Consider the following 12627-nt stretch of genomic DNA (forward strand, 5'->3'; position numbering starts at 1 on the left):
TGCCTGAAAGGTGTGTCTTTATTTCTTATCTGTATCATAAAACTTTTTAATGGTGCTCACATTTTAAACCTTCTGATCTTGGTTCAAGGGTATTTTTCCTACATCTAGTGAAAAGTTGGTACACATAACGGTAGGAACTGTCTCTCTGTTTGCAACATGTGAGAGGAAGTGAGCCTTTTGGGACATGGTTTCCTGCCCTTTCCTCAGACAGACCTTCTACACCTCCAGGTCTTGGCATCCTTCCCTCAGGATGTGCCACCTGGCCAGCTACCAGCTTCCCAAATCTGCCCCAGCAACTAGCTCTGCCTGTGCTCAGGAAGCTGTTTTCAAGAACCATCTTTTGAGGTACATTTAGTGGCTTCTTAGATATCGTACTTTTCTACTCTCTGAAGGTTCTACTGGACGCTGGGCTTTACTGAGGACATGGATCATTTTTAAAAAAATTACTCCCCAATCCCCTTCCAACCTACCACAGTGCCTAGCATGTAAAAGAAGCACAATACATATTTATTGAATGAACTGCCTGGCTAATTACCATATTATCCTGGGGCTGTGAACTGGGCAGCCTTCCTGTGCTGGTGGAACACACCCTGCAAGTCTCCCTTGGCTAGAAGGCCACCACAAAAGCTCACGGGCCTTCCAGTGTGTGCTTCAGTCCCTTGTAGCCACACCACTGTCAAGTTCGAGCACCATCGGTCAGTTCCTTACACTGTAAGTTTGAGCTTTAATCTAATCTCTGTCTTGAAAACACAGTCCTAACGGCCGTCTCCCAGCTTTCTAAGTCTTTTATTAGGCCTTTCATACCCACGGTCCAAATCAGGAAATAGGAACAACTTGATATTGAAGGAATTTGTGAATAAAACAGGAAGGGTGGATTGTGAGAAATTTATTCTGCTCTATTATTCCCAAAGAAGTCCACCTCCTAGCCCTGTCCCGGGCTGAGTTCGGTGAGAGAGAGGCTGTGTCAGGTGACCTTCTGGCCGAAGGAGGAGATCGAGTCCTCAGGTTCTGTGGCCCGCAGATGGGTCAGAAAGGAGCATTTGGGCTACTTTCATACACCGCCCTCGCGCACCTCACACCCCCTCCTTTACTCTCTTTAGAAGGGAAGTGGTCAGAGTGGGTATCCGCCTGGCGCTCCAAGGCCCTACAGGCATCTGGAGCACCAAGCGGGTGTCGGGTGATAGGCAGGAACGGGAAAGGAAGACGTGGTGTTACCTGTTCCGAACAGCGGCTGCGTGCGCCTGTATGAACAGGGAAAGGGTGACCCTCTCCAGGGTTTCTCCCGTCCCCTGGTTTCTCCCTGGACACCGGCAGAGCTGCCTGGGTGACTCAGAGTTGCCTGGGGTCTCCCGGACACCCATCCCGTTCTCTGTGACTAGCCCGCTCTCGCGTCCCATAGCTCGCCGCACACACTGCCACGTCCCGGGTCCGCGACGAGCAGGAGCGACCCCCGCCTCGGAAGGTGTGGATGCACGGTGGGAAGCAATAATAATTCCACCACAGCCAACAACAACTAAAAGCCCCAATAGCAAAAAATAACCGTACACCCCTCACAGGGCGGAGCTCGTCTCCCAAGGTAAGTTGTTTATTTCTCGCCGTTTTGGCGATCCTCCCCGGACAGCTGCGGCTGCGACAGCAGCTGCGCCGCGGGCCCCGAAGCTCCCCGCGCTCTTCCTTCCTCCGCCCTCTCTCGGTCTTCTCTTACCTCCTCCCCTTTCCCTCCTCTCCCCGCCTTCTCCCTTCTTGCCCTCTCGCGGGCCACGCACCAACCCGGAGAAACCCTCCACACTTGGCTACTCACACTGCGGCTTAACCCAGCCCACAGGGCACAGTTGCCAAAGGGGCGCAGGGGTGTGTGTGGGGTTGAGGGGCGGAGGCCAAATGGGGGTGGAGCGGCGTGGTGGAGCCCCTCTCCCCGCAGCCGCGACCCTCTGCCTATTCTCTTTCCCGAGTCCGGATCTGCCAGCAACATTGACACCTGAGGGGGGACTGGGCGGGCGGTGGGAGACTGCAGGCCCTCGGGCTAGGAGCGGCGAGGAAACAGAGCTGGCGGTGCGCGCGGCGAGGAGGAGCGAGAGGCGGACCCACGGGGAGGCCGCCACCTGACAGTGAGTGATGTCACTCCAACCAATCCGAGCCCTTGGGCCCGACCCGGGGCGGGAGGCCGGGCGGGCTCGGAGAGGGGGAGGAGGCTGCCGGGCGCGAGGGGCGGGGGCCGGGAGGAGGAAGGGGAGGAGGCGGAGGCGGGCGCGGTGGCGGCGAAGGCGGGCGCGGTGGCGGCGGCGGCGGCGGCGGAGGGTAGGTTGCGCCCGGGACCGTGTCTGCCGAGCTCCGCGGCCGTGCCTGTGTGAGTGGAGGGGCGGCGCAGGAGCGCAGGGGCGAGCGCGGCGGCGGACGTCTCCGGCGGCCGCGGCAGCAGCGGCGGCGCTAGGTGTGGGGGAGCGCGAGCAGCGGCGGCGGCGGCGGCAGCAGCGGCGGCCGCCTCTCCGCCGCCTGGGACGCCGAGGCGCGGCTGGTGGCACTGACACCGTTGGTCCTGCCTCTCCACTCTCACCCCCAGTCCTCCCCATGTGATCCGTCTTAATCCCGGTGGTGTGTACGCGCGTGGGGCTCCATTCCGCGGTGCCCGGTCTCCGTGCCGGGGTGGGTGCTCCAGTGTGCGCTTATCCTCCCCATCCCCCTTCCCCCAAGAATAAAAGAAGAACCGAGAGGCGTGCTTAGAAAATAAATAAATAACCACCACACGCGCGCAGCCCGGAGCAGAGTCGGCGGGGCTGGAGGCGGCGGCGGCGGAGGAGGAGGAGTGAAGGCGGCGGCGGCGGCAGTGGAGGAGGAGGAGGGACGCGCGGAGAAGGCAGTAACTTTAAAGCCAGCTCAGAGCCCAGACCTCCAGCCGAGCGGTTTGCAGCGCGGCGGCGGCAGCGGCAGCGGCGTTGAGTGTCTGGCCCGCCGGTCCGGTCGGGGTGTGCAGTCGGACGGACGAGCAGCGCGTCGCTGTCCCCCGGCGGCTGGAGATGTCCGAGCCCAAGGCAATTGATCCCAAGTTGTCGACGACCGACAGGGTGGTGAAAGGTAAGCGGCGCGCCGCGGTCGCCCGGGTGCACCGTGTGCCGCAGGCGCCCGGGCGGCTCGCTCCCCTCCCCCGCCCTGGGTTCTTCTCTGCCTTCTCCAGCCACCGACCTTCTAGGGTACCGAGCAACCCTCGACCCCCTCCTCCCCGCGACCCCCTTCCCCCACGCCTCCCAACCAGCCGCACTTGGGGCATTTTTGTTTACGGGGGCGGCAGTTGGCAAATGGCTGAGCCGTGGGGAGGCGGCGGGGGGGGGGTGCCGGTGGCGGGAGGGGGCGCCCGGGGGGTGGTTGCTGGCAGGGTGTAGCTGCTGTGACAGAAATAGGAAGTGGGTGGCTGCTCGCAGGTTTGCATGGGATCGGGTTTATGGTTTTCTTTTGCAGAGGGAGGGGGTGATTTATGGCTTAAAAAAAAATTAATATGGCATTTTTATGTGGCCGTAGCTTTCCACCGACTGCCCTGCTCGGGAAGGGTTTTCCTGGCGCTCCATTGCAGCAATTCCCTCCGCCCCCTCCCCCCTCCCCCCTGGAAGGGCCTGCACAGGACTCGCGAGAGAGCGGGAGAGCGTGGGGGGAGCCCGGTGCTTCCTCCCGCGCGGGGCGGGGGCGGCGGCCCGCCGCTGGGGTGGCTGAGGGGGCGCGGGAGGCGGGGAACTACGGGAGAGCCCCCGCCGCCCCGGGATTTCCCCCGCACGCCCGGAGGAGGACACTAAAAGCAGCTCACCCTCCCTCGCCGCCCCCCGCCGACCTGTCATTGCTTTTGAAAGGTTCCTCGCTCCTGCACACCTCCCCAGCGGCACCCTCACCCGCCTTGCTTCCTCTGTGCCCCTGGCACCCCCCGGTGTAACGGGCTATTTGAGTCCTATTACTGGCTCTTCTCCCCAGCCCCGGGATTATACATTCCTGGCAGGGATGGCTCCTGTTTTTGGCGAAGAGAAGCTGGGATGCTTAGGGTGAGGAAGGGGACAAGCATTGGTCACCTTCTTTTTATCTTACGGGGGATCTACTCGCTGTATTCCAGGGTGGGGTGGGGGAGGAACCATCCTACAAATCCTGGAAGGATGAGATAACAGCAGGTGGACCAGGATTAAGTAGTAGCCTTCATGCCTGGGGTCAGGACACCGAGTAAAACTGCGATGGGCATGAGCTGTTCTAGGAGCCGGCCTCTCAAATCGGAACCTGGCGGCTCTGGCTGATGTAGCCTGTGTGAGTGTGTGTGTTTGTAAACCAGGGATGATGGTGTCTAGTGTGATCAGGGCATGTAGGTAGAGCGCAGGGCAATAAAGTTATTTGCACCAGGAACATTTAGGTTAAGTAATCCAATGGCATAGAGACCATAGAGACCATGAAACAGAAATCCATCCATCACCAGGTTCAGAAATGTTCCTTGCTCCATACGTATTTGCCCAGTTTTAAAAGTAATTGTGTGTGTATGTATGTGGCGCGATGTGATGAGAGAAATTGTGTCCTCTTTTATGTGCGTTTGTGAGAGAGAATATCTTTTGTTTTGGTTGTATTAGAATCATTTCTGTCTCAGTGCTATCAGTATTCATAGACCCTTCAGATACGGAGGAAATACCACTGTAAATTATTAGAAACAGGACTATAGATGCACAACTATTTTATTCTTTCTGTAGTCATAGATCCTCAGGTCAACAATCAATTCACATTCATCTAAGAGCTGTTTTGTATCAAGGCTTCTGACATATCAGAGAATAAAAAAAAATCTCCCTAATGTGTGAAGTTAAGTGTAGCTTTAATCAGTATGTTAACATTACCTATTTTCAAAACAAAATTTAAGATAAAGTTTACAATTCTGGTGATAGTATTAAACGTGTTAGCAATTAAAAAAAAACTGTAAATAACTAAGGTCACAAAATGTAGGTTCTTAATGTAAACATAAAATTGTCTGCAAGTAAACAATGTGAAAATAATACGTTTTTGCTTGGTGTCTTTATCCGTTAATATGGAAGAAGTCATTCAACCATTACATGGCTGATACTTTGTCTTCTTTTTCCAGCCTTATATTGTTATATGTTAAATTTTCATGGTGAAGACACAAACCTACCCACAATTCAAAAAATTTGATTTATATTATTATGTATAATTTAAGTGCAATAAACTCATAATTGGAAAATTACTTTGTATTTGTTTTCAGAGGGGTCCTTAAGTGAATTTTAAGTGTGAAAGTTACTTTATAGAAAATTGACAAATCCTGATTTTAGGATGGGCACACTGCTACTCTTTCTCTTACACTTTTTTTTTGTAGATATTATATTGTTGATTTAAAAGGCATAATTGAAGGGTGGGTTCAACATTATGTTTAACATGTGATTTTTACCATCAGTTATTATTATTTTATTTTATATATATTTTTAGACTGTACCAGGGATTGAACCCAGGACCCTGTTACATGGGAAGCAGGTGCTCAGCCATTGATCTACCTCTGCTCTCCCCATTTATTATTAATTATTAAAGATGGCCTATTTTGATTATCAGTTTTTCAATGAAATAACATTTCTCCTTGACTATGTATATGCATGCCTAATGGGGGGAAGTACATGCATATTTAAGGGTAATCGGATTACCAAAAATTTTTTCATATTTGCAAAAAATAGATAATATGGAGCTAACCACACCATAATTTTACTATAAATTTGGAGCTTCATCCTAGTGGTTTGAGACTTATTCATTAAAGCTGGAGAAAGATATCCTTGAGGAGATTTTTGTTCTTCCTAACTTTCCTTTTTCTATCTAGTAGTACTTACTCAGGATTAAATGGAGAAGGATTAAGATCGTTATTGCCACATGCATAAACTGGTGCTGTACAATTATCTTCAGTGTGATCTAGCTTTTGTTGTATAACCAATTGCTACTAAGAAATAAAGTGGTGCTTGTGGTTTTGTTTGTAGTGATACAGTGTGATTGCATTCTTGGAATTTGCACTTTTCCATAATGTAACTTTAGAAAAGTAGTTTGTTTCAACTACCTATGCCATTCTTAAGGTTTATAGCATCTGCTAAAGAGTTTATTCGGAGACCCTGATCAGTTTTTGAAACCATAGAAATGAAAAGGAATGATGGCAGGTGAGATGAACCGCATTCATTTAAATCACCTCAGAAAGAAAGAATTACTTCAGTTTCTAAAACTAGTGCTATTTTATTTGATTGTTCATGGGTAAAAATAATAGGAAGTTCATAAAAATTCAGGGAAAACAACTTGGTAAGTCCATTTATTTGAAATCAGAACCATCACATCCATTTTCTCTTTTCCATTATCTTTTAAAATTAAACATTGCGTAACTATAAGGCAAAAGACTGAGGACAATACATAGAATTACTCTCACCACTCCATTCCCCCAAAACCATACCTGTCTGGTTCTTCTTTGCAGTGGTTTTCTACAGTTCTTGTTCTAGATTTAGGATTCTCTTCATTTCTCCTGTTCTGTGTGGAACATCTCATCTGTTCTTCACATTTCTGCCTGGTCTTAGAACTTTGCTACATGACAGTTAAGTATTTGAAGGAAATTAAACTGTATGTGATAATGAGTGTGTTGCTTAATTACATTTCTTGCCCTTCCCTCTGTTCCCATCTTTTCAGGTATTTTGTAACGAGGCCTTTTACCTTCGCCCAAACTGATGTATTAGTACAAATTTCAGATACCGTGGAAGTCTTTTGAGGGGTAGGTTCCTGGAAAGAATTTTAGGGAAACTCAAAAAACATTGCATAGTTAGCTGTTGTGCTTTGTGTAAGATTGATTTTGGCCATGGAGAATGCGTAAAAGAAGTTGTCTTTCCATGTGTATTTCTAGCTTACATTCTATTTGTGAAAACAAATACACACAGGGAAATTCTGGAGAAATACCTATGATCATATAAGCAAGTAATTAGGTAAAATATTAAATAAATGAGGATTCATGCCATGAATATTTATTTCTAGCTGTATGAGGCTACTACTTGAAAAGAAAACAAGAATATGCTACATTAGGAATAACTGTCATGTGTGGATCTTGAAATGGAGTAGTAAATAATGCCATTTCTTTGTGGTGAGCAACAAGGAGCTCAGAGAAGTAAATTTATTTTATTGAATCTTGTTTACTTTTACTATCAGTTGAGTTGTTCCATGTATTTGGTTTTCCATTTGAGTGTAGTAAAACCTCATTAATCCAACATCATTAATTTAAGTTCACTAAGATTAAATAACAGTGTTTGGTGGTTGAGCACTGGGCTCTGAAGAAAGGGATCTGCTAATCTAATTAATACTATAAACCAGAAGTTTCAGGCATGGTTAATATAAGCAAGAGAACAAATCTTTTTCAGGACTTAGTGAACAGTATACAAATGAATGCTGTTAATTGCAAATTAAGTTCATCTATTCATTAATATTTTCTTGTAGGACTTCTGTTATAAAGTAAATATAACACAAGCACATTCTTTTCAAATATTCTGTAATACATGCTTAAAACAGAAGTTGAGTCTGGGATTTAGGGAAATTCCAGTGATTCTAAAATGTCATTAGTTTTAAGAATCAACATTTTTAAAAATAATTTTTGGGACTAAGGGGGAAGAACCCTACTTTATATGAACAATCAATTTTAAGACATCCAGTTAAATGTGGAACATTGAAGCTTCAGAATCTAGTTAATGACATTTACTCTACCATTTGTTTATGTTAGTTGAAAATATGCCCTTTTAAATCTATGTATTTATGATGTGTTTTTATTTGTAGTTTTAGAGATAGGAAATATGTCTTTCATATAGTCTGCATTTAAACTTTTATGATTAGTCTTTTATGCTTTTCATTTTTTTTTGTATGTATAAAGTTGAAGTTAATTATGAAAACAAATAGAGAAAGAATCGGTTTAGAGCAGGATTTCCTAATAAGGGGTCTGTGAGCTTGAATTGAAATTTAAAAAAACTCGTGGTTCTTGTGGGGATGTGTTGGTGTGGGTATGATATATTTATTAAATAATATACAATATAGTGTGAACTTAGTAAGGGGTCCTTAGTTTTCACCTGACAGGCAACAAAGGGTCCGTGGGAAAAAAAAGAAGAGGTTAAAAACCCCTGATTTAGAGTGACCTCATTGGAAAAGAATTTTTCTAGAGATACTTTTCCTTTATCAAACCTAGTTAAATGACTATTTTGAAAGTTTTGTGAAAAAAAAAATGGGATACTTTCAGAACTGTAAGGAATGATGATGATTCATGATATAAAACTACTAAAAAATAGTTTTGTCAGTTTTTTCAGCAGCTTCTGATATAGCAGGCTAATGATATCTTAGAGGGACATAGCGAAATCTGGTTGAATTCTAATGATATTTCTACTATTATGTATTATAAGGCCATAGGCCTTTTTCCTCATACAGTATGTAAAAGGGGGGAATAATTGTATCCACCACTCAGTTGTGCAGATCAGAGGATCATCAAATGGGATATGGGATGCTGAGTGGTTATGCTTGGTCCACATACCAAGTAGTAATTCAGTTATTGCTGACTCAGAATTAGAAATGTTAACATATGTATTTTCAGAGTCACTCAAGAATAGTCAGAACCATTGATATTGAAATCCGTGAATACCTTGGGTCTACAACAGTAGGTTATGGTGGCAGTTACTTTTATAGCTGAAGAAATGGAGACAGAATAGATAGAATGACCACAGGTGGGACTAGAATGCAGGTAAGTGTAAAAACATTCTTTCCTTTAGCAAAGGAAAATGTCTGAAAACTGTCACTTTCGGTATATTTAAGTGGTCATTATAGTTACACATTTTGTTTTACTAAATTAGCAATGTAAAATAGTTCAAGTAGTAAAAGAATTTATATCTCCGTATTTAGTAGAAAAAAACAATTCTGGTTATAAATATAATCTGGTTTAATCTTGGCAAGAGGTTCACTAAAGAAATACCATTAAGCATTGCTTCCTATTCAGGTAGATATATACACGGAAATAAAAATAGCATTGTCTCCTGCTGCGGAGTTTCCCTCACTTTTATTTTGAAGGATGTTATCATAAGCATCTGTTGGAACTGCTGATAATGGCTCCCACTTTTGTTCTGGTTTGGAGATTTTGTTAATTTTTATTGGAAGTTCAAATGAAAATATCAACCAGTACTTTTTAAGTTTTCCACTCCCTTTTTCAGTTATCAGGTGAGAATGATATAGGCATTGAAACAGGATTTCAGTTTATAACTAAGAATTTAGTACTGTTAAGGTTTTGGCCTCTTTGAACCCATTTTATTTTACTATAATAACTTTAATATGAATCTATCAATTTATATATCATATTAGAAGTGAAATAAACATTTCATATTTCTCCATTGTTAGATGTTCAATATAATGGCTTAAATCAGATGGACTACTCATTTAAAGACCTAGACTCACTGCTGGGATCTCAAATTTGTTTTTGCAAATGTATACTCAAGTAGCTGAAGCCTTAGGCATTAACAAATAAAAACCCTGAAGGAGGAAGCAGTAAAAAATCAATATAATGCTATGTTTTTGGAATTATGCAGTTTCTTTTTGAGACCATTATAGAGAGAAATAGAACTGCATATTTTTTATTCATTTTATTCTCTTAATCCAGGCTTTGCTCCACAGCAAAATACATTATGAGTTGATTTTAAAAGTCATCTGTCACTTTCTATGAATTTCTCCTTCTTGCATCTGGAAATTTTGCAAGTGCCTGCAATAATTAAAATAGAATAGATATTAGAGAGTATTTTAAAAGTGGCCACCAGGTTATGACATATCACCTTAAAATTTTTTTCAATTTCAGGTACTTGGCTACAATCATTGGATCAGAAGAATAATCTAATGATCAAAGAGAGAGTTTTATTTCTTATCAGTTCTAAGATTCTAAGAGTTAAAAGAGAATATTTCTACAGTGCCCAGCCTCATTTTTTTGTGGCAGAAGGGTTGACTAGTTCTGATTTTCAAATCTTCAGTACCTTGTCTCTGTGTAACATTAGACTGTTTGGGACCTTCTGGTATGTCAGTGCCTGAACTATGTCTCCTAAATTGATGCACGTACTTGGAAGTTGCATATTATTATTTGTTAAAATGTATATTTAAAATTTTATTTTGGAAAATATGGCCAGTGAACCAGTGATGCCTTACTCATTGCTTTGCTTGCTCTACACTGAATAAAATTTTGTTGAATAATTTGGGCATTGCAGAATGCTCACATGTGTCCTGAAGCAATAGCAGAGACAAATTTTATGTCTGTATTATATGAAATTCGGATGTTTGTAAATGGTTCTGTACCATAACTTCTGGTTAATTGGAGTGCTTCCTTCACTAGCCATATCAGGGAATGGAGAATGAGAAGGAGCCATTAATAAAGCAACATAATTAGTTTGAAGGAGTTTTGTTTGTGTCTGTTTGAACCAGCTTTATGCCAGCTGAGTTTAAAAGGCTAAATCCTTTTCAGTGTAGTTTATTAGCTTGAACTTAACAACTTTCAGTTTTTGTTGTGTTCTCCCTTAGGCGGATCAATTTTTGACAAGTAAGAAAAGATGTTACACACTCTGTTTGATTTACTAGATGATATATGCATTTTAATTATTGCGCAGACTTGAACTAGAAAATGTCCTGGCAAATTTCATGTTAAAAAACAAAAACAAAACCTCTTTCTTTGTTTACTTCTTGATTTATCATTTGCTCTAATGCTTTGTAATCCAGAAATGCAGCCTTCTCTAATGTTACCACCTGCCCTCTTCTGGTCCCCAAAATGTCACTGGATGCTATCCAGTAAAAAGATAAATAGTCTAGGAGGAGTTTAAAAAAAAAAAAAGCTCTGCTGACTCCTTATATTCCTCTAAGTGGGCTTTAAGCCATCCCTTGACATTTGTTTTAAAACGTCTTGCAAACTATGCCATTTTATCAAATTAAAAGCAAAATTCATTCTCTTAAAATGACAGAACCTGAGTCAGGACTTCAATATTGTGTTATTTTTTTTATTTGCTTTTTATGAAGGAATTGATTTTTAAAAAAATGATAAACCTGGCACATTTGAATTGTTGATCTATTTTATATATATATTTAATGTGAATAAATTGAAGTACCAGTATACCTTCTCTGTGTGGGCCTGATTACTCAGATAAGAACAATGCATTTAACCAATTCATCATTCAAACTTCAGTTCAGATGTTACCCTCTCTAAGACTGGCATCTCCTGACACCTTCCTTTGGAGGTAAAGGGACTCAGCCTCTTCTTGCTCACAAAGGATACCACCGTTAAAGCATTGAATATGTTTCTGTGATAATTTATTTACTTGTATGCCACTCATCCCTATGAAGAGGAGAGCCCTGGTTCCATTTATCTTTGTACAAGATGAATTTAAATATCTAAATTATAGTTTCTTTTCTGTTTTGAAATTTTGGCAATCTCAAATCATGGGTGGCTCGCAAACATCTGATGAGTTTCTTGATTCTTAATTTGCCAGCCCTGGTGAAGAGTGTGTTCATGTGATTTTTTGAAATGTTCTATTTCATGAACTGGAATTATATGGTTTTTTTTTGCCCCATAACCAGCATGCATAACTGGCAGGAGTGGCTTATCTAGGGAGTTCTTGGTTGCAGTGGATCAGTGTTAGTTGAAAAGTGTATAAATTGCTTTTCTCAAAGATAGGTGATGGTTTCTTTCTCAGGAAGATTGGTGATGATACTAAACTGGGGGAGAGCTGTTGTGACAGGCATCTGGGAGGTCCACATTAGGTTTCACAATCATATTGCTTACGTAGAGAAATGCTCTGGCACAGATAAATAAAAGCTAAGAAGGTTAGGAAATCAGAACAGAGATGTAAAACACTGCATACTGAGATAGGAGATGACTGACTGTGTATATACCAATAAAAAAATCTTCAGGCCCAGAGCATGAGTGCAGACTGCTCATGAATCAGCTTTCCTGACAGCACATTTACGTGGTGAGTGTTTTTAGAAAAGCTCAGCCCTGGGATCTATACCAACAGGGAGGCTCTCAACTCAGTTCTTACAGATGACCACTGAATCTGCGCTACCCCAGACTTGGTTGTGTAGCTCCCAAATAAAGCATGGCAGACTGGGCTTTCCAAGCTCCAGTTTATTTTAGTATTGAAGCAGTATTTCTAGTTTGTCAGATGGCCCAGGATTGAATCTGTCTTCTTGGTAAAGAAATATTCTTCAAGTTGTTGAAGGGAAGCTACAGTTTCCTACAGTACAATCTCATCATTGTCACCTTTTGCCAATTTGCATTTAGCACCTGAGAGGGAACCTCTCTGTTACTATCAGCTTTGGTTAGAATTCTTCCTGAGTACTTTGTCTCATTTGACTTTCATTTCCAGAAACAGATGTGGAAACTTTGGAGTAAGTTAGAAAAAGAGTACCCAAGATGATTAAAGGACTTTAATTGCACAGGAACTAAGAGATTATTCAGTTCGAAAACAAAAGGCTGAGTGATGATTAAACTGCAGATTTCAAGTGTTAGAAAGTCTTTTTTTGCAGATGTTGTCCATCACCACTATCAACTGACATAAGAGGAAACAGTAATTGGAAGCATCAGCGATTTAGGTGATTGTCAAC

The 12627-nt window shown here is 43.1% G+C and overlaps 1 protein-coding gene across 7 annotated transcripts in view; it reads left to right on the top strand.

Moving 5' to 3' along the window:
* The first annotated feature begins 1129 nt into the window (after window positions 1–1129).
* Window positions 1130–12627, top strand: part of PPP3CA (protein phosphatase 3 catalytic subunit alpha) — a 335265-nt gene continuing 323767 nt past the window's right edge. Inside the window, exons 1-3 of one of the 7 annotated variants that reach the window (XM_004465503.5) lie at window positions 1130–1576; window positions 1922–2108; window positions 2692–3072. In XM_004465503.5, coding sequence (XP_004465560.1) covers window positions 3015–3072 — 58 coding nt within the window. In that variant the 5' untranslated portion in view covers window positions 1130–1576; window positions 1922–2108; window positions 2692–3014. Of the gene's footprint in view, window positions 1577–1837; window positions 2109–2257; window positions 2348–2409; window positions 3073–12627 lie in introns of those variants that run through there. The other 6 variants (XM_058294927.2, XM_058294930.2, XM_071215374.1 and 3 more) reach the window with 6 other exon arrangements.

This window comes from Dasypus novemcinctus, chromosome 1 (genome assembly GCF_030445035.2).
Source record: "Dasypus novemcinctus isolate mDasNov1 chromosome 1, mDasNov1.1.hap2, whole genome shotgun sequence".
In the NCBI taxonomy this organism is placed as follows: domain Eukaryota; kingdom Metazoa; phylum Chordata; class Mammalia; order Cingulata; family Dasypodidae; genus Dasypus; species Dasypus novemcinctus.